The 20,463-nt window shown below is 36.5% G+C and overlaps 1 protein-coding gene across 3 annotated transcripts; it reads left to right on the top strand.

Annotated features, from left to right (window-relative positions):
* Positions 1-1,329: 1,329 nt before the first annotated feature.
* LOC132191418 (Cleavage and polyadenylation specificity factor (CPSF) A subunit protein) lies at positions 1,330-20,463 on the top strand. 3 transcript variants are annotated; one of them, XM_059606417.2, is made up of 15 exons: positions 1,331-1,698; positions 5,169-5,303; positions 5,463-5,542; positions 5,678-5,761; positions 6,677-6,764; positions 7,195-7,355; positions 7,502-9,506; positions 10,792-11,102; positions 12,049-12,364; positions 12,568-12,723; positions 12,915-13,056; positions 17,125-17,201; positions 18,198-18,316; positions 19,275-19,383; positions 19,861-20,463. In XM_059606417.2, the coding sequence occupies exons 1-15, from the start codon at positions 1,528-1,530 to the stop codon at positions 20,059-20,061; spliced, it is 4,155 nt and encodes a 1,384-aa protein (XP_059462400.2). In that variant the 5' UTR covers positions 1,331-1,527; the 3' UTR covers positions 20,062-20,463. The 3 variants fall into 3 exon arrangements, with proteins under 3 accessions (XP_059462401.2, XP_059462400.2, XP_059462402.2); XM_059606418.2 differs by lacking the exon at positions 12,568-12,723 and having other exon boundaries at positions 1,330-1,698; XM_059606419.2 differs by lacking the exon at positions 5,463-5,542 and having other exon boundaries at positions 1,608-1,698.

Here is a 20,463-nt window from a genome sequence, read left to right as displayed (position 1 = left end):
ATATCTTTTCAAGAAACTATACATTTACCCTTTTCTTTTTAAGCTTCTTTTACTTAAAAGCATTTTTTTTTTTACCCAAAACGTTTTCAGCTGAAAAACAATATATATTTTTTCTTTAGAAAAACTATTGATTTTTCGATTTTCATTTTTCCGCTCTGGATCTGGGGGTTGGTATTGGAGGGAGTGGTGGTGGTGTCTATTCTAAAGTGTACTATAGTGTGGTGGGGGGGTCTGAACTTGAAGTGATGAGCTGTTGAAAGAAAATGTTTTACGCCTTAAAAAAAATAAAGGTAAACCATTTTATTGAAAATATAAGTATTTTACGGTTTATCAAAAATGGTTTTTGTTGACCAATTTTTAAGCGTAATTAAACACCCAAAATACTAAAAATAGCACGTTGAAACAAACAGATATAATTAAATGTCCCGTTTGTTAAAATCTTTTTTTTTTTAACAAAACAAAAATATTAACAAACAATTCCAATACAATATATGCTTACAAGCATACAAATATTTTTCACTTCATGCCGTATCATAAAACCATTTCAATCTAATGTTACGTTTGTTTCGCTGTAAAATATTTTTTGAAAAATGTTTTTTCCTGTTTTTAGGTGTTTGACACGACCGAAAATTGTGGTCAAATTGAAAACATTTCAGTTAACCAAGTAAACTTTTTTCAATTTCTGTAAAATGGTTCTCTTTTTTAAAATCATAAATTATTTTAAAAATTTGAGCTTCTCCTTATTGCACATATTTTCTCACATTTCATTTTTCGTTGACGCTAGAATCTTTCGCTGTTTGTAGCCACTGATATTCCTTGGAAGTTGCTAGCCGTTTTTTGTTACCATTGGAAGTTGCCGGCAATTGTCCACCATCGCTAATTTTTTGTACGAATTGAAAAATAAATTTGACTTATGTCGAAACAAACAAAGTTTGAATAAAAAATACACCATCTAAAATGCATTAACTAAATCAACCTATCCATTGTTTGAAGAAGATGAACATTGTTCTTGCCTTTCATTCATAAATACAAAAGGATATAAAGGTGTAATTTTTATTTTTTTTTGTAAGAGAAAGTGTAAAATTTGAACCTTGTCATTTGTTGTATTCAAACAATTGCTTGACCACTAATCAACGAATCATTAGAAACTATAAAGTGAAAACGACATTCAAAACCAACTTTTCAAGTATATCTGTACAACCAACGTTGAACAAGTCCACATCACTTAAATCACTTGACCAGAAAGGACAGGAATATGGTAAGCAAAGGATTACTGCCACTGTCAGCAGCTTTAACATTTTATTTTTTATTTTTTATGGCCGTTTTTTCGTTCTTTCTTTCTTTCAGACCCTTTTGGGATTTCTCTCTCTCTCGTAGTCTCTGTAATGTTTGTATGGCACCACATGGACACCCGATGCATATCTAAATAGAGAAAGGAAAACCTTCAACATCCCTAAGAAATTTAATTTTTTTCCCGAGAAACAAACGGAAAACCCTAGCCCTCGCAAAGGTACAAACTAATCTTCAATGGCGGTTTCAGAGGAGGAGTGTTCCTCCGCCAAGTCCCGATCGTCTTCGTCCGCTTCTAGCAGCAGCACTCACTACCTCGCAAAGTGCGTTCTCAGAGGAAGCGTCGTCCTCCAGGTCCTCTACGGGCACATCCGCTCCCCAACCTCCCTCGACGTCGTCTTCGGCAAGGTCCTCCTCTTTCTTTGAATTTCGTTTTTCATTTTCGGTTGAAATCATGTAATTGTTTTTCACTGATGTTTTATAATAAATTGCTTCAATTAGACTTTGGTCTTAGATTTGAATTTTTACTCATTACTTGAACGCACTCCGTATGCTTTTCCGATTGCTAATTCTTTGCTACACTGCTTTTTTAATGAATGTAATCGAGACCTACTTTGCATTTATTGCTTCTTATTTTCCTCTAATCTGGTTTGAAGAGCGTACGATTCTGTTCCCCGACACCCCTTATTTGAATAGTTTTGATAATGTGCAGCCTTACTATTTTTTAATCAGTAATTGGCTCGAAGGGGAGGGGAAGGGAAGATTCAAACTAATAACCTCCATTTCATAAGGTGTGGTTGCTAGCGGATTGAGCTACTCCTTAGGTGTAGCCTTTATATACAGCTTTGTAGATGTAAGATTTTTGAAGTGGGGATTTTGTTGATATGGCTTGGATGAATACAGTGAACCTATATAGGGTTTATATAGAACAGAAACAAACAGTACAAATTTAACCTAAAGCTAGAGATAATTATGGAGATAATATCTCACCAACCCTAATCAACTCTTGAAGGTTCTCTTGCATCGACCAAATCTCCACTAAGTCATACTAGATTTGAGGTGGGAGATGGCACCAAGATTAGATTCTGGCATGATCTATGGTGTGGGGATAGGGCTCTTAAGAAAGCCTTTTCGGGTTTATTTGGTATTGCACGCACAAAGGATGCTTTTGTTGTGAATCATATGGATATTTCTGGAGGTTCCATTCAATAGAATGTGAGCTTTGTTAGAGTGGTTCATGATTGGGAGGGGGATGTCTTTGCCTTGATCTTCCTGGTGTTGTATTTAGGGAGAGTGGGACAATGAGATGTGGTGGGTCCCTTCAAAAAGAGGGTTATTTGGTTTTAAATCTTTTTACAGTGTCATGACTTGTAATGACGGTTTTCGCTTCCTTGGAAAAGTGTTTGGCATACTAAGGTTATGTTGAGGGTGGTCTTTTTGCTTGGTTGGCGGCCCTAGGAAAAATCCTTATTATGGACAATTTCTGGAAGTGGCGCATTGGTTGATAGGTGTTGTATGTGCAAGAGGAATGAGGAGTCTGTGAATCATCTTTTTCTTCATTGTGAGGTTGTTTGTGCTATGTGGAATGTTTTCTTTAGTCGGTTTGGGTTGTCTTGGGTTATGCCTAGATGAGTAGTCACTTTGTATGCTTGTTGATGGACCGCCAACAACACTCAAAATCTTGCGGTGTGGATGATGGTACCTTCGTGTCTTTTGTGGTGTCTTTGGAGGGGAAAAAAAATAGAAGTTTTGAAGACCGAGAGAGGACTTTGGAAGAGATTAAGTCTTTATTTTTCAACCATGTATCTTTGGACAAATGCTTTTTGTTTATTCTTTAGTGATTAGTTTTTATTAGTTTCTTGTTCTTTTTGCTCCTACTAGTTAGAGGTGGCTTCTCGTGTATACTCTTTGTGTACCTGGGACGCCTTATACTTTTTATAATATCCTAATTTTTTTTAAAAAAGGAACTCCACTAATTTAGATATATGATATACCAACTATCCATGCAACACTTTGATACATACTTTTCATGCCATCTCAAACATGTGATAATTTATCAAAAAAAAAAATTGGTAATTTACAAAGTTACCATGAAAAGAGATTGATAATTGAAAGAAAGGGAAAACAAGAGGGTCTCAGCACTGGAAACCTAGTTCTTAGAGCATCTTCAAGAGCTCTCTAAAATCCACTTTTAGCCAAAATTTGATTAATTCTACAAAAAAGCAAGCTCCATCAAGCTCTCTATTCCCCTCTCCATTTTAGGGCTTGTTAGACCTTTTCCCCACATTTGGAGAACAAAATCCTTTCTCTTCTCCATTTTTTTATGTTTTTATATTTCCCCTCACACTTTCTCACTCCCTCTCGAGTTCTCTCTCTCTCTTCCTCATCTCTCCCTTCGCCACGCCTGTAGTAAAATCAAAGACAATTCCAATGATACAAGACACATGAAAAGTGCCCAAGTTTCAATACAATAGCTTTTCATGAATAACAAGACAAATGCACCAACACCCAGAATAGAAAACATTGAACCAAAGAAAACCCAGAAGCGCACACCTCTGAAAAACCTTGAAAATGGATGTGTCCTTCAAAGTTTTAAGCGTCGTAACACACACACAATGCACACCACAAAGAGAGAAACACATGCAGAGAGGCGGAGAGGGATCGAGAGGGAGAGAGAAAGTGTAAGGGGAAATATAAAAACGTAAAAAATGGGGTTTGTTGTGTTGTTTTGGTAGTAATTCTTTGGCTTCTCTCTGTTGTTTGGGAGGAGTGATTTTGGATTGAGAAATGTTTATGGGTTTGTGGGGTGCTTTTGATAATAAAAAATGAATGAAGATAGAATAAAATTATATTTAAATAGAATAGAGTAAAATTTAGAGAGTTTATTATTTGGTACTTTTGTATAGCTGCTAGTTAAACTTGAAAAAGTGAGTTTTTTAGCCAAATTTTAGCTAAAGAATAGAGAATTCATTGAGAATTCTCTTAGCCTCTTAGGTGATGGCTGCCATTGAAAGGTTTGCGGCTGAAAGAGTGATTGCTGAAAATTTTACGGTAGAACATATCAAGATACAATGCGTTGGATGATAGGAAACAACAATAGTGAAGACATTAGTGAAAATAAAAGAGAATCAAACGAAAATATTTTCAGCTGAAAGGGCGTTGTGGGGTTGCTTGCTAGAAATGTGGAAGCTCTGAAAGACTACTCATAGGGATTAATCAACTTACTCTGCTACCATGTAAGACATTGTGAATAAGGATTTTCTTGGTATGACTTAGATGATTATAATGAACCCATAAAGAGTAATTCAAATTCAAAATTCAAAATTAAACCTAGATGTATTGTGGAAGTAATATCTCGCCAATCCTAATGGAATCATAAAGATTCTATCTCACCAACTAAATCTCCACTAATTTAGATATGGTACATTGGTTATGATTCAATGCATTTCACCTTATGATTTACGCATTTTTAGTAGATATGGCTTTTATTGAGACCAAGTATGAAAAGATAGGGTGGAAATATTAGCAATTTAGATTAATATATCAGTTTTGACGTCTGTTTATAGTTTTATTTTTATTTTGCTGTAATTTTCATTGGAGGAGTACTGAATAGTATATGTTAGTAAAATTTTTTATGGTTTATCTTGGTGGTGTCAGCTAATTAATAGCTTCCCATACTAATATGGTGAAGTGTGAAAAAAAAATTCAGCTGACTTTTGGAATCTCTCCTGATCTATTTTGTCTGATTAAAATTTTTGTCATTTGTACAATGCATTTAACCTTTTATTTTCTGTTCTTATTATAAGAGAATTAGTAATGGATCTCTTATTTTCACCTAGCTTAATCCACCTCTGATTCATTGATGGCATTTTGTTCAGGAGACATCCATAGAGTTGGTAATCATTGGTGAAGATGGAAGTGTACAATCTGTATGCGAGCAGCCTGTATTTGGCACAATTAAAGATATTGCCATCCTTCCCTGGAATGAGAAGTTCCAAGTACGAAACCCACAGGTTTGTTAGTTAATTCCCCTGTATTCAAAGACATCTGCTGCTGAATTGTTTTTTCCTTGTCTTGAGAGATAAGTAAATATATTGTACGAATACAAGTTTACATGATTAAAAGTAATTCTTTATGTTTGGAATACCAATTTTTTGCCCTTTCTTTTCTAGATGCTGGGTAAAGACCTTGTGGTTGTTATTTCTGATTCGGGGAACCTCTCATTTCTCACATTTTGCAATGAAATGCACAGGTTTTATTTATTCTTGCTTAGTTCGTTCTTTCCTGGTCAAAAGAAAGAAAGGACTTCGCTACTTCTTTGTTTGATTTTTTAACGGTAGGTTAGTCCTTATTAAGTGCGCTTACTGTATATTGGTTGTTGATATAGGTTCTTTCCGCTAACACATGTTCAACTTTCCAATCCTGGAAACTCAAGGCATCAGCCTGGAAGAATGTTGGCTGTTGATTCCAGGTAAGCTGCATTTGTGGTTAGACAAATTGGAAATGATACTCTGTTCATGATCAGGCTGATTTGTTTAAGCCAGTGTTCGGCACTCCTTTTTTTTTTTTTTTTTTTTTTTTTTCTATAAAATTTAAATTTAAATTTTGTTTTTTTACTTTCCCCTTTTGCTGGACTTAACTGGAGTCCTAGTGCTGAATTTGTGAAAAACTCTTAGAGCCCTTACTGTAGAGTAGTGCAGTAACAATTCTTGTTACTACTAGCAAATTATTTTTTTGGCACTGGTGCTTTTATCATATGGGAAATCTCTATGAAGCTACGAGAACTCCTGTCCATGCATTTTTTGGATGATAAAAAGGCAGAAGTAGTATTTTTTATTAAGCAATTTGATCAAAGTACACAAGGAAGATTCAATGAGCTAGGGTGATTGCTGATTAGTAACTCCACAGTGTGATATATATAATATATATATTTTTTTGATAAGTAATCCAATCTCATAAAGAAGTGCATAGGGGCACAACCCAAGTTTACGGGAAGTATACAAGAGAAACAAGTATGATATTTCTTATGTCATGCTTGTCTAAAAGGAAAGAAAAAAAGAAAAGAAAAAATGCATCTTATTTTATGTAGGATTATTTTTTTTGATAAGTAATCGGAAAATATCATTAAAAGCGTAAAGGCGTCCCCAAGTATACAAGATTATGTAGGATTATATTATGGTACACATGCTTAATCTTTTGAAGGCTAATTCATTAACTGTATTAAGTAGGATATCTATTGTTTATGGAAATAAGGCCCGAACTTCTGTTTCAATATGTGTGTTTGTCTCTTCTTTTCACATCTCTTGAGTTTCGGAAGAAAAAGAGAAGTATCTGGAATACCTAAGGATTTTCCTAAGTTCTAACTTGTATGATTTTCTTTTTACAGTGGCTGTTTCATTGCTGCCAGTGCATATGAAGATCGCTTGGCTCTGTTTTCCGTTTCAATGTATAATGGCAGTGATATCATTGATGAGGTTAAAAGATATTTTAACTTGCTGACGTATAAGAAAGTGGTTTGTTGTTCTGTATGTATGAAAGAAAGCAATATATCCCATATGAAACTACTCCCTTGACTAAATAATTGTCCCACTTTTAAAAGGGACATTTTTTTTTAACCAACATTAAATGTTATCCCACCTACTTAAAGGTACCTTTTTATTATTACCCAATTTTTTTTATTGAAAAGTGAATTAGTATTTCACATGTGATGACAAGGTGTACTGTGGAAAGTGTAATATATATACATATTTGAAAAGGGACAATAATTTTAGGACATCCCAACAAGGAAATGTGGACTATATTTTGGGGATGGAGGGAGCATTTTATTTAATTTACTCATATATTCTGATGACATGTGAATTTTACATGGAGTTACTGAGATGTTTTCTTGTCACACAAATTCAGAGAATAATTTACCCTCCTGAAAATGAAGGGGATGCAAGTGTTTCCAGAAGCATCCAGGAAAAGAGTATACAGGGTACTATATGGAGCACGTGCTTTATTTCACAAGATTCTTGTCAACCAAGTAAGGGGCATAATCCTGTACTAGCCATTCTTCTAAATAGGTATGGCAACTGAGTATCTGTCATAGGGGGATATAGCCTTATTTTTCATTGTTATGTGGCTTTAGGATGAAAGTTATACTCTATTTCTATTCTATCAGTGTTCTGTTAAGGTAAAACATAACTACAACCCAAATTTTGGACTGCAGGCGGGGAGAAGATGGGAATGTACTTCTGTTGTTGGGATGGAATATCAGAGAATGTGCTATATGTGTTATATCTGAGTATACTGAAGCTGGACCCTTAGCGCATAATATTGTTGAAGTTCCACACTGTAATGGGTTTGCCTTTCTGTTCAGGGTTGGTGATGCTCTCTTAATGGATCTTAGAGATCCGCATAATCCCTGCTGTCTATATCGAATGAGCTTAAATTTTTTACCCAACGCAGTGGATGAGCATAATTTTGTTGAGGAATCGTGTAGAGTACATGATGTTGATGATGAAGGTTTATTTAATGTTGCTGCTTGTGCTTTGCTGGAGCTGAGGAGGGATTATGATCCTATGTGTATAGATGGTGAGAATGGAAATGTGGTTTCAGCCCGCAAACATGTATGCTCGTGGAGTTGGGAACCAGAGCATCATAAAAATCCAAGGATGATTTTCTGTGTGGATACTGGAGAATTTTTTATGGTTGAAATTTCGTTTGATACTGATGGCGTTAAAGTTAATCTATCAGAGTGCCTTTATAAAGGTCTACCATGCAAGGAACTTTTATGGGTCCAAGGCAGATATCTGATTGCAGTTGTGGAGATGGGGGATGGGATGGTCCTCACACTGGAGAATGGAAGACTGCATTACACAAGTACTATTCAAAACATTGCACCAATATTAGATATGTCAGTTGTGGATTACCATGATGAGAAACATGATCAAATGTTTGCTTGCTGTGGAGTGGCCCCAGAGGGATCATTAAGGATTATTCGCAGTGGTATCAGTGTAGAAAAATTGTTGAGGACTGCTCCTATTTATCAAGGCATAACTGGTACTTGGACAGTTCGAATGAAAGTAATTGATTCCTATCATTCTTTTCTTGTGCTATCATTTGTTGAAGAGACCAGGGTACTATCGGTTGGCTTAAGTTTTACTGACGTGACTGATTCAATTGGTTTCCAGTCTGATGTCTGTACTTTGGCATGTGGCCTGGTAAATGACGGTTTGCTTGTCCAGATTCACCAAAATGCTGTCAGGCTTTGTTTACCTACCAAGGTTGCTCATTCTGATGGCATCCCTTTGTCCTATCCAGTTTTCACCTCTTGGTTCCCAGACAATATTAGTATAAGTTTGGGGGCAGTTGGACATAATATGGTTGTTGTTTCTACCTCTAATCCATGCATTTTATATATCCTTGGGATCAGATTTCTATCAGCTTATAATTACGAAATATATGAAATGCAACATTTGAGACTACAAATTGAATTATCATGCATTTCAATACCTCAAAAACCTTTTGAGCAAAAACAATCAAGTTCTTCCATCAATCTGGTAAATAGTAGCCGTGTGGATGCCTTTCCAGTTGGAGTTGACATTGGTAAAACCATTGTTATTGGGACACATAGGCCTTCAGTAGAAATCTTGTCCTTTACACCGAAAAATGGCCTACGAGTCCTTGCTTCAGGGATGATTTCATTGACAAATACCATGGGAACTGCTATAAGTGGCTGCATTCCTCAAGATGTAAGGCTTGTATCAGTTGATAGGCTTTATTTACTCTCTGGTTTGAGGAACGGAATGCTGCTTCGGTTTGAGTGGCCTGATGCCTCCAAAGTGTCTTCATCAGAATTGCCCAGATACCAATCTCTTAGTTCGTCTTTAGAAAATACATATACTGCCTTATCAGGTATTAGAGTGCCAACTTCTTTTAGCCCACATCTGTGCGAGGCTAATCTATTTCAGAAGACAGACGACCTTCCTGTTAATCTTCAGTTGATTGCCATTCGTCGCATTGGCATTACTCCTGTTTTCCTTGTTCCACTGAGTGATTCACTTGATGCAGATTTAATTGCTCTTAGTGACAGGCCTTGGTTGTTGCATACTGCAAGGCACAGCCTCTCTTATACATCCATCTCATTTCAACCTTCAACACATGTGACCCCTGTATGTTCTGTCGAATGTCCAAAAGGAGTCTTATTTGTTGCAGAGAACAGTCTACATTTGGTGAGAACTCTTTTCTACGGAGTCATATTTTGTGGGTGTTTGGCTTTCAATTTTAAGGCTATTCCTTTTCAGCTTGTGAAAAATTATGCTTTCTTTTATACCGAGTAAATAGGGAAAATATTACGAGTTTCCTTTGCATTATATATCATGTTAACTGTGACTTTCATCTCGTTTAAAGTTTCTACTCCTATTTTATTTATAGAACTTTTGAATTGTTATATTCTCTCGTTTTTAAAATGCATTTATTGAGGTTTCTCTTTTTTTTTGACTGTGGATATGTGGATAATGTGTGTGGAAAGTGTCTTATACTATAAAATTGATGATGGTTGAATTTTGAATCTTTCTGCTTGGGAATATTGGAAATAGGAACCAATACTAGTTTTATTTATTCATTCCAAGAGGATGTATTTTTATTGTTGGGTTTCATGGGACAGAACTGGGTTTTTGTGCTAATAAGTGAAGTGGATATATATTAATTTATCATTACTCGCTGCCTCAATAGGTTACATATCTCTGATTCTATTTTGAAAAAAGTGAAAAAAGAAAAGAAAATGAAAACGGGGTGTATATATGATTTCATGGGATTACTCAACAACTGAATAAGCAGGTTGAGTCAGTCGAATTAATGCAAGCTAAAGGAACCCTTGTTAATATTATGGAAATAAGAGTTCTACCTAGATAAAATCTGGGGTATCTGATCTCCCAATTTGAATTTTGTTCTCTCTCTCTCTCTCTTTCTTCCTCTGTGTGTGTGTGGACATGTAATAGCCTTGAAATGACGGCTTTAAGTGTATAGAGTGCTGAATCATGAGTAATTTTGACTTGTTCTTCTCTCTTACTGGCTCGATACTCTTTTATGCGTCTTTTTTGGCTGATTTTGGTCAAGATATATCTCCTTTGAGAATATTGGGCTCTCAAGCATTTCATGAAAGGGTAATATCTGATGTGTAGTGGTAAAAAAAAATTATTCGACTTTGGTCAGGTGCTTATTCTTATGTGCTGGAACTTAAAGCATTCTAAAAGTTGTCGATGACTCGATAATCAGCTGATGGTCCCATTCAATTTTATAAAAAAAATAATAATAATTTGCAGTCGATGCTGTATGAAGAAAATTTATTTTACTGATGATCTGATGGATATCATGTTATTTATGACTTTTTGTTTCTTCTCTTTTTCTTTCCTTCTTTCCCTCTTAAATTATGGTCCTTTCTCAAACTTGGATATATTGGTAATAGTTAGTGTGGCATATGCTAGTATTTATGGTCTTGATCATTTGATTCTCTAGGTGGAGATGGTGCATAGTAAGAGGCTTAATGTGCAGAAATTTCATCTTGGAGGCACTCCACGGAAGGTCTTATATCATAGTGAAAACAGGCTATTACTTGTAATGAGAACTGAATTGAGCAATGATATGTGTTCATCCGACATATGTTGTGTGGATCCCCTTAGTGGGTCGGTCATATCATCTTATAAACTTGAACTTGGAGAAACAGCAAAATCCATGGAGTTGGTGAGGGTTGGAAGTGAACAGGTCCTGGTGGTTGGGACTAGTCTGTCCTCCGGTCCAGCCATAATGCCCAGTGGTGAAGCTGAGAGGTGTTCATCTGCCCCATACCTTTGTTTTCCCAGCTTTGCCATACTTTTAGTTTGAGGGTTCTCTGTTTTGTTTAATATCAAACTGCTAAAAATTTTCCCATTACAATAATGTGCAATAGCTTAAGAGCATCTCCAGCAGTAGTGGCTATTTCAGCTACCAAAAACACACATTTTTTCATTTTAACTATTAACTTTTCAATAAAAATTCCAATGAATTATCTATTCCTCTTTACTTTTTTTAAATATTATTTTTCAATGTTTTGAGGGAGAGAGAAACCAATAAAAAACAAAAAGTAAACTATTACCCTCAATATTATATTCACTCATTGTAGCAAATATTTTTCTTTGAAGCATCTGTTGGAGAGCCAAAAGGACTAATATTAGTTAAATATAGCTAATATGAGCCCTTTAAAGCATCTATTGGAGATGCCCTAACATTTGAGGGCTTGATTGGTAAATTGTAGTTGTGGGAGAGTTGAATACGAATGTAGTTGTCCTGGTGGGCATCCTGCGAATATGAATAAGTTGTTTGGAAATGTTAATTGTTTTTTGGGGAAACTACATTTACTCTCCTCTAACTACCATGATTTTTGGAATGTCCTTCAAATGTTTTAATATTTGCAATGTCCCCCTAATCTACCATTGGGGTTGCAATGTCCCCATTCCGCGGCTCATAATGACAAAAATACCCTCCCATAGGCTAAAAATTCAGAAAAGGGTGATATTTTATCTTATCAATGGTATTTTTGTAATTTTGAGTTGCTGAAGGGACATTACAACCACAATGGTAGATTTTTTTTTTTTCTTTGTGGAGAGGGGGGAGGGGCGGGGTACATTGCAAAATCGATGGTAGTTAGATGGGGTGTTAAATGTAGTTGACCCTTCTTTTTATGTCATATATATTTAGTTCCATACATGTTATTTTAACTGAAATTTTCTTTAACAGTACCAAGGGCCGTCTTATTGTCCTCTGCTTTGAACACGTGCAAAATTCAGATAGTGGGTCAATAACATTCTGTTCAAAGGCAGGATCAGCTTCTCAACGAAATTCACCATTTTGTGAAGTTGTTGGGTATGCCACAGAACAACTATCAAGCAGTAGTCTCTGCAGCAGCCCAGATGATACTAGCTGTGATGGAGTCAAACTTGAAGAGACTGAAGCATGGCAATTGCGCTTAGCTTTTTCAACTACATTGCAGGGAATGGTCCTTGCAATATGTCCTTATCTTGATCGTTACTTCTTGGCATCTGCCGGTAATAGTGTAAGTTGCATAATTCTTTCTTTCTCTCTTCTTTCTTTACTTCTGTTATTATTATTATTTTTGCTAATTGTCTTTTGGTCTTCAAGCAGCAAAGCCTATGTATTTATGCATATGCTCTTTGCTGTTTAAGATGTTGGTCCTCTTATCTCAGTTTGGTTTATGTATGTATCCTCTGCTGATTAAGACGTTGGTCTTTTTCTCAGTTTTTTGTATGTGGTTTTCCAAGTGACAATCCTCAAAGGATGAAAAGGCTTGCTGGAGGAAGGACACGATTTATGATAACATCTTTGACTTCATATTTTACTAGAATTGCTGTTGGTGATTGCCGTGATGGTATTCTTTTCTATTCTTACCATGAGGTAATTAGCAAAGGCAGTTTCTCTATGTAATTTGTGTTTGATTCCTATTAGCCTTTTTTCAAAACAAGGATGGGTTCATCTGTTAATGTGCATAAATTTTTCCCTTTTATTTGTTTTTCCTTGCCTATAGCTTTAAGGCTTGTATTCTTGAAATGGTGCTGAACTTGCCTACTTTGCTTTTTGTGTGTTAGGATTCCAAAAAACTGGAGCATCTGTATTCTGACCCATCACAGAGGCTAGTTGCTGATTGTATTCTTATGGATGTTGACACTGCTGTTGTTTCAGATCGTAAAGGGAGCATTGCGGTTCTGTCATCTTCAGATCGTTTAGAAAGTAAGTTTTAGATTAAGCCGTATGTGTTAAGGCTTTGGTTTGAATATCCCCATGCATGCCAAGTAGTTCCTATTAAATGTCCTGTAATCAGCAACTGCCACTCTTCTCTGAAGAATGAGTGCATTCAAGTTTGTGAAAATCCAACTTTTGCTTTTGGAAAAGGAGAATATTACGTTCGAACTTAGAAACCATTAATGAAAGGGAAAATGTATAATAAGTCTCTCAGTCAACCCTCCAAAATTTAACTCCCTGATTTTTTTTTTTTCAAAAATTTACTCGGGTCAATTGAAATGATAATAAAATTTCTGCCATCAAAATTTTTTAACAACCGTTAGGGCCACTCAAAACGTACCGTTTTACCTAATTAAAATATTAATTTTTTATTAATTTAATTTAAAAAATTAAATCTAAAAATTAAAAAAAAAATTGAAGGGTGGCTAGGGGTGGCAGTGGCCGCAAACCACCCCTAGGGTGGCTCAAGCCACCCCTTGGGTGGTTTGCCCAACCTTGGAGTGGCTGCGTTTGGCGTGGCCCGCAGGCCACCCCATGGGTAGAGGGCCACCCCAAACCCCCAATGGGGTGGCCGCGAGCCACCCCATGGGTGGAGGGGTGGCCCGCGGCCACCCCAAACCACCCAAGGGGTGGCTCGAGCCACCCTAGGGGTGTGGGCAAACCACCCCTGGGATGGCTTGCGGCCACCCCATAGGGATTGGAAAAAAAATTTTAATTTTAATTTTTTTAAAAAAAATTTTAGATTTAATTTTTTAAATTAAATTAATATTTTAATCAGGTAAAACGGTGTGTTTTGAATGGCCCTAACGGTTGTTAAAAAATTTTGACGAGAGGGATTTTATTGTCATTTCAATTGACCCAAGGAGTAAATTTTCGAAAATAAAAATCAGGGAGTTTTTACTTATCAAAAAAATAAAAAAAATCAGGGAGTTTTAAATTTTGGAGGGTTGATTCATGGACTTACTATACATTTTCCCTTAATGAAATTTACCTTACAGATCAATACTTCAGCAATTTAAACTTTTTTTTTTTTGGATGAATGAGTAAATCTTTCATATATCAACATTGAAGTACAAAGCACTCTAGCTATTTTTTAGCCACAAACTCCAGGAAACAACAAGCCTCCTGAACACTACAGAAAAGGCATCAGAACAAACAGAAGCTAACTACTGACAAAGCAAGTGGAAGATAACTACAACCAAAGCAACAAGCCACAACACTAGGAACTGTAAATCACCAAAGCAAAACTTTAACCTCAGCATCCACAATCACTCACCTCTTGTACACTAACAACAACCAGGAAATGATCAAATAGCGAAAACATAGAAACCGCTAAACACTTTACAGACTCTTCAACCGGGTCACTGATCAGATAGCAACTCGACAGCACTTGTAGCACAACACTGCTCCACCAAAGCTCATTCAGCTATTACCCAACACACTATCCGTCAGACCCCAACTGCAACACAGGTCTTCATTTTCTTTACTTCTTACTTATCAAAAAAAAAAAAAAAATCTTTACTTTTCAGATAATTCCCTTTGGACATGATTCTACTTCAACTTCCCAAATTATTCTCTGAATGATTTTCTCCTCAGTTTGTAAGGGATTCCCATGCCTTTTATTGTTCCTCTCCCTCCAAAGATTATAAACTGAGGCACTCAAAACTAATTTGATCAAATCAGCTTTCAAACCTATCCCCTTCCATTCCTTAACTCCTCTCTCAACTATATCCTCCCATTTATATGGCAGATCAACAATCAAACACCTTCTTAAGTTTCCAAACCAAACTCTTCTACAAAAGCTACAATAAAAAAAGAGATGATTGCTTCCTTCAATACAGCTCCTACAAAACACACAAAGTGCATTGCCTCCAAAGCCCCAGCTCAGTAGCCTTTCACCAGTAGTAAGGCTATTTCGAATAGCTAACCACAAGATAAAAGACTGCCTTGGAATTGCCATAGGGAACCATATCAAATTCCATATCCCCATTCTAACCAAAGCTAAGTTACTTTGAATCTGCACAAGGTCATCAGACCTAGCCCCTTTCCAGTACCAATTCCCTTCTCGAATAACACTAGACGTAATATAAACTTTCATCACAAGTCCTCCCCGTTGATCATCTCTGCTCTTTATAGCTTTCATATAATTAATTTATTAAGAAAAGAAAAGATTATAATAGTTTTCCATGAGTTTAAAATGGAAGAACATACAGTTCTTATATTTGTCACATTTTCGTATCATAAATTTAACCAAAACACTTAGTAATGATATTCAGTGCTCTTCTCCTTCACTGATAACATATCTTTTCATCTTTTTCATTTGTGTTGCTTATTCCTATGCTTTGAAGCTGCTTTGGGCTTGAAGGTTTTGGCTAAGTCAGAACTAGTTTGTGTGGAAAATAATGATCATGTTGGGGCCTACTGTTGGGGCCTCCTACAAGGCTAAGCATATTTGGGACTATGTTATTGAGAACATGGAGCGTCGATTGGCTAGTTGGAAAATAACGTACTTATCCAAGGGTGGCAAGGTTACCCTTATTAAGAACACATAATCCAATTTGCTTACGTATTTCTTGTCCCTTTGTCCTCTCCATGCGAGTGTTGCAAACCATATTGAAAAGCTCCAACGTGACTTCTTATGGGGGTGGGTTAGGCGAAGAGTTCAAATATCACCCGCTTTGCTAGTCCAAGGTTTGTTCGCCGCTCTCTGAGGGAAGGAGGGAAATTCGGAACTTGTTGGTGTTCAATTGTGCTCTCTTAGGTAAATGGCTTTGGTACTATATGCATAAGAGAGAGTAGCAATGAACTCTCAATTTGGCAGTTCGTGGAGTGGGTGGTGTCCTATTGAGCCTTTTGGAGTGTTTGGGGTTATGGAAGAATATTAGGAGGGGTTGGGGGAAATTTTTATTTCACACCAGATTTGAGGTGGCAAATGGCTCTAAGATTAGATTATGGCATTACCAGTGGTGTGGGGATGTGGCCCTCAAGGAAGCCTTTCCAAATTTATTTGGTATTGCCTGTGAGAATGATGCTTTTTTTGCAGCTCACTTGGAATTTTATGGTGGTTCCAATCAGTGAAACATGAGCTTTACTAGAAGTGCTTATGATTGGGAGGTAAATGTCTTTGCCTCATTCTTCATGCTGTTGTATTCAGTTAGAGTGAGACAAAAAAGTAAAGATAAGTTGTGGTGGGCCCCCTCCTAAAGAGGGTTGTTTAAGGTTAGATCCTTCTAGTGTTCCTTGGTTTGTAGTGAAGGTTGCCGCTTCCCTTGGAAGAGTGTTTGGCTAACTAAGGCTACTTTGAGGGCAGCTTTTTTCGCTAGGTCGGTGACTTTAGGTAAAATCCTTACTATGGATAAGCTCAGGAAGTGGCACATCATTGTAGTGGACATATGCTGCATGTGTAAGAGGAATGAGGAGTTTGTGGACCATTTTCTTCTTCATTGTGATGTGGCTTATGCCATTTGGATTGCATTTTTCAATCATTTTGGATTGTCTTGGGTTCTAGACTTGTAGTTGACCTGTATACTTCTTGTTGGACTACCGTACACAAAGTGCTGATATGTGGAAGATGGTGCCTATGTGCCTTTTATGGCGTTTATGTAGAAAAAAGAATGACATAAATTTTGAGGACCGTGAGAGGACATTAGAGGAGATTAAGTCCTTATTCTTCAAAACTTTGTATCTTTGGACAACTGCTTATGTTTTCCCTTTGATGATTTTTCTTTTTGTTCCTTCTAGTTAAGTGCTTCCTCTTGTATACTTAGGAGCTACACTTTTAATGATACATGTTGATTACTTTTCTTTCATCAAAAGAAAAGAGGAAAATAACCACACCTAATTCATATTCATGCGTTGCAACCAAGAGTATTTGGTTCCTCTGGGTGTGGAATGTTAGTATGGCCATTTTTTTAAACCAAGTAATGGTCTTCCCTGAATTATGTGTTGACCTCATTATTATTCTGCTATTGACTTGCTTATCCTGTTGTTGCTTTTGTACTGTGGCCTGGAAATATAAGATTGCTAATATTTTAAACTATTGTTGCTGTGTCCCAGATAATGCAAGTCCAGAATGCAACTTGACTCTAAGCTCTGCTTATTATATGGGTGACATAGCAATGAGCATCAGGAAGGTACTCCCTTGTGCACTTTATAAGTAAAAGAGTTATCATCTAATCCAAATATTTGTAGTATTTATGTCAATATATATTGCATATGCTTTTGTTTTTATGTAATCTGTCATTTTTTGCTTAATAAATCAATTTTTTGTTTCTATATTTAGATGATATTATGCTAATTAGAGTTTTCGGAGAAGTTCTTGGTGCAATTCTAAATGCATTTCAAGGACTAGGGCATTAGGTCGAACATGATTGTCATTAAGCAGCATCTGATAACTAATATATTATTACTTGGTTGCATGGGATTATTGGGCGCATAGATTTATACAAATTTAAACTGACTTTGACCAGGGTTCTTGGCAGGCCCCTGTCAGCAACTGGCTTCTGATGCCCGTTTCGTCCTAAAATATTTTTGGCTGAAATTATTTTTCAAGAAAACTGGCTTTTTTTTCTTTTCTTTTCTTTTTTTTTTTTTTTTTTTTTTTTTATGTCGGGAGGTAGGGCCCTTCGGACCTACTCCTGCAAAGTAAACCCTGTCCTATGCACCGCACCCTCAGAAGTTTCTCTACACGGAACTGATTAAATCATTGGCTTTTCACCTGAGGGTGTGGCCCCAAGGGATTGTTTGCACTCATGAGGTGTTGAACCTTAGACCTTGAAGGGAGCAAACCCTCAAAACCAAGGCCTTCACCACTTGGGCCAACCCCTTGGGGTTATTTTTCACTGCTTGTTTGCAACTATGAAAATGATTTGGAAAACATTTTCTGGTGTTTGGAGTTTTGGAGTTTTGAGGGTTTATGCATGCTCTAACCCTACCATTCACCCCTATCATCATAATATAAAGGGATACTTTCGAGCTAATCTGTAACAAATATGTATTATTGATATCTAACATGCTATTTTATTCTTTCTATAGCGGGTTTTGGATCTAATGGTATCTTTTAGACATAATTTCATAGAAGTTATTTTATTGTAGTTCCCATAATGATTCTGTTAATTTTCTTGTTATAGGGGTCATATTTATATAAACTTCCAACTGATGACATGCTGAATGGTATTGACTTGTCACACAACTCGATCATCGCCGGTACACTATTAGGAAGCATTATAATCTTTATTCCCATATCAAGGTATGATTTTCTCAGCAAATCTAGTTTCTTTTTTTCTTTTCTTCTTTTTATAGTATATGGATATTGGTGGCTTATTGATGGTGGTGGCATGCTGTCCATCAAGATTTCTTTTTCTTGTGTAAATGATATTGAATTAATACAAATGCAAATAAACACCAAGGAATACCATGCATCATACCAAGAGAGGATTGGATCCAACAACGATAAAGCTAGACTTTTGGAGGACCCCTTGCAATCTCTTTTGATAGAAAACACCATTAACATATAAACTTTTTCTCATTTTGTGACTTTCTTTTGGTAGAGCTGATCCTTGAAGATTTAAAATATTTTATTTATAAAAAAGGACCACAAAGTGACTGTAGTTTTCATTAGGCCTATTCCATGAGTGACAACAGCTTTGGGTTGTTTGAAGCATCAAGCTTCAGTGAGCTATTCTCTCTCCTTGCCTGGCCATATCATCTATTGAGGGAAGCATTTTGAATCAGATAAATTCTAGGGCCGAGGAATCCCAACTCTTCTGTCTTAAGTCCATTGCCTCATAACATCATCTAATTTCTGTTTTACGCCTACTATCTCTTAAATTTTGTCAGAGATACAATTTCACTGGGTGGCATTGCATGGGGTAGCAGTTTTCAGAAACTGACTAACTACCTCACGAAATTTATCATCCAATGCTCATTAGGTATTTGCTCTTGGGCCTTGGGCTCAGTCAAAACATTTCAAGATCCCTATTATCTGTTGCAAATATGTGATATAGGACTTATTAGTTACAGATCGAGCAAAAGAAAAAGAAGGTAGCAGTGCTGACTTGCATATGATCCTAATTCTTATAACCTAAAATTCTTAGTGTTACATTTAGGAGTGTGTTAACATTTTGATGCTGCACCTTATTGCCTTTTGTGTTTGATAGTGAAGTCTGGCTTCGAATATTATCTTTTCAATTGTCATGTTTATGTAGGGAAGAACATGAGCTCTTAGAAGCAGTCCAAGCTAGACTTGTGGTTCATCCATTGACTGCTCCAGTTCTAGGAAATGATCATAATGACTTCCGTAGCCGCGAAAACCCGGTAAGAAAAGTTGAAACTAATTTTAATGTTACCTCTGGGAAGCACTGATAGCAACAAAGGATTGAAATCTGACGGCAGAATGGTCCTATGAGATTGGATGATCTAAGAACCATCTGGTTGTACCTTATCAGTTTAGGGCCACCTTTTTTCTTCTTCTTTCAATAAATGGATGTGGAATCTTTGTTTATCATTTCCCTTGCATCCTTTTTCTCCTATGACTTTTACCTGCACCGTGGAGAGTATAGATTTTCTGGTCAATCATGTATTGTCAATTTATGTGTGTTATTGTTCGTCCCATGCCACACCCAGTTGTTGAGGCTCAGCTTCTTGTTAGCTTTTCGTAAGGTGTGGTAAAATGGTAATCTTACCTAGCTTGAAAGAGATTTGAATGAGTCTGAAGTATTATAGTGGCTTAATGTCATTGTTCTTCTATTAATGTCATTGCCTTTTATTGTACTTCTTCTAATTGACCGACAGGTTGGGGTACCTCAAATACTTGATGGTGACATGCTGACTCAGTTCTTGGAGCTTACAAGTTTGCAGCAAGAGGACATATTGTCAGTACCTCCTGCTTCATTGGAGACTGCAAAATCAACCTCGAAACCACATTTACCTTCACCTATCCCTGTAAATCAGGTGGTGCAACTCCTCGAACGAGTTCATTATGCATTGAACTAAAAAATGCATCTTCTCTTCTTCTCTCCAATCAATCGTTAATCATGAGATGGATTTTCATTTGCAATACCAAATGTTTATGATGGTATCTTCACTTGCCCTCTTTTTGCCCGGGCAGTGGAATTTCCGACTCTAGGCCCAAAACACTGTTAGATATATTGCAAAAGTGACAAAATCTCTTCTTCTTTTTTTGCCCATCAATCTAAATGGTGGAGCAACAGCTGTACAGGAAATAAATATGTGAAATATGGGTTAGGTTTCCTTGCTGCATCTATGTAATTTAATATCTTGTTTTGTCTAATCTTGTATTACTCGCAATCTATACTATATGGAGGGACGAAATTGAAAGAAATGATTGTATATTGGCCTAATGTATTTCGAGTGGAGCTTTGTTTTGGGATGGTA

The sequence above is a fragment of the Corylus avellana genome, chromosome 10 (genome assembly GCF_965113065.1).
Source record: "Corylus avellana chromosome 10, dhCorAvel1.hap1.2, whole genome shotgun sequence".
Taxonomy (NCBI): domain Eukaryota; kingdom Viridiplantae; phylum Streptophyta; class Magnoliopsida; order Fagales; family Betulaceae; genus Corylus; species Corylus avellana.
Note: the sequence above shows the minus strand (reverse complement) of the source record. Positions and strands in the feature narration are given on the sequence as shown.

Bases quoted from the DNA above. Each gene is read 5' to 3' on its own strand.
- LOC132191418 (XM_059606417.2), top strand. From the start codon at position 1,528: ATGGCGGTTTCAGAGGAGGAGTGTTCCTCCGCCAAGTCCCGATCGTCT. The intron at 7,356-7,501 runs GTATGGCAACTG...TTTGGACTGCAG, and splicing joins CTAGCCATTCTTCTAAATAG to GCGGGGAGAAGATGGGAATG. The intron at 12,365-12,567 runs GTAAGTTGCATA...TCTTTTTCTCAG, and splicing joins TGGCATCTGCCGGTAATAGT to TTTTTTGTATGTGGTTTTCC.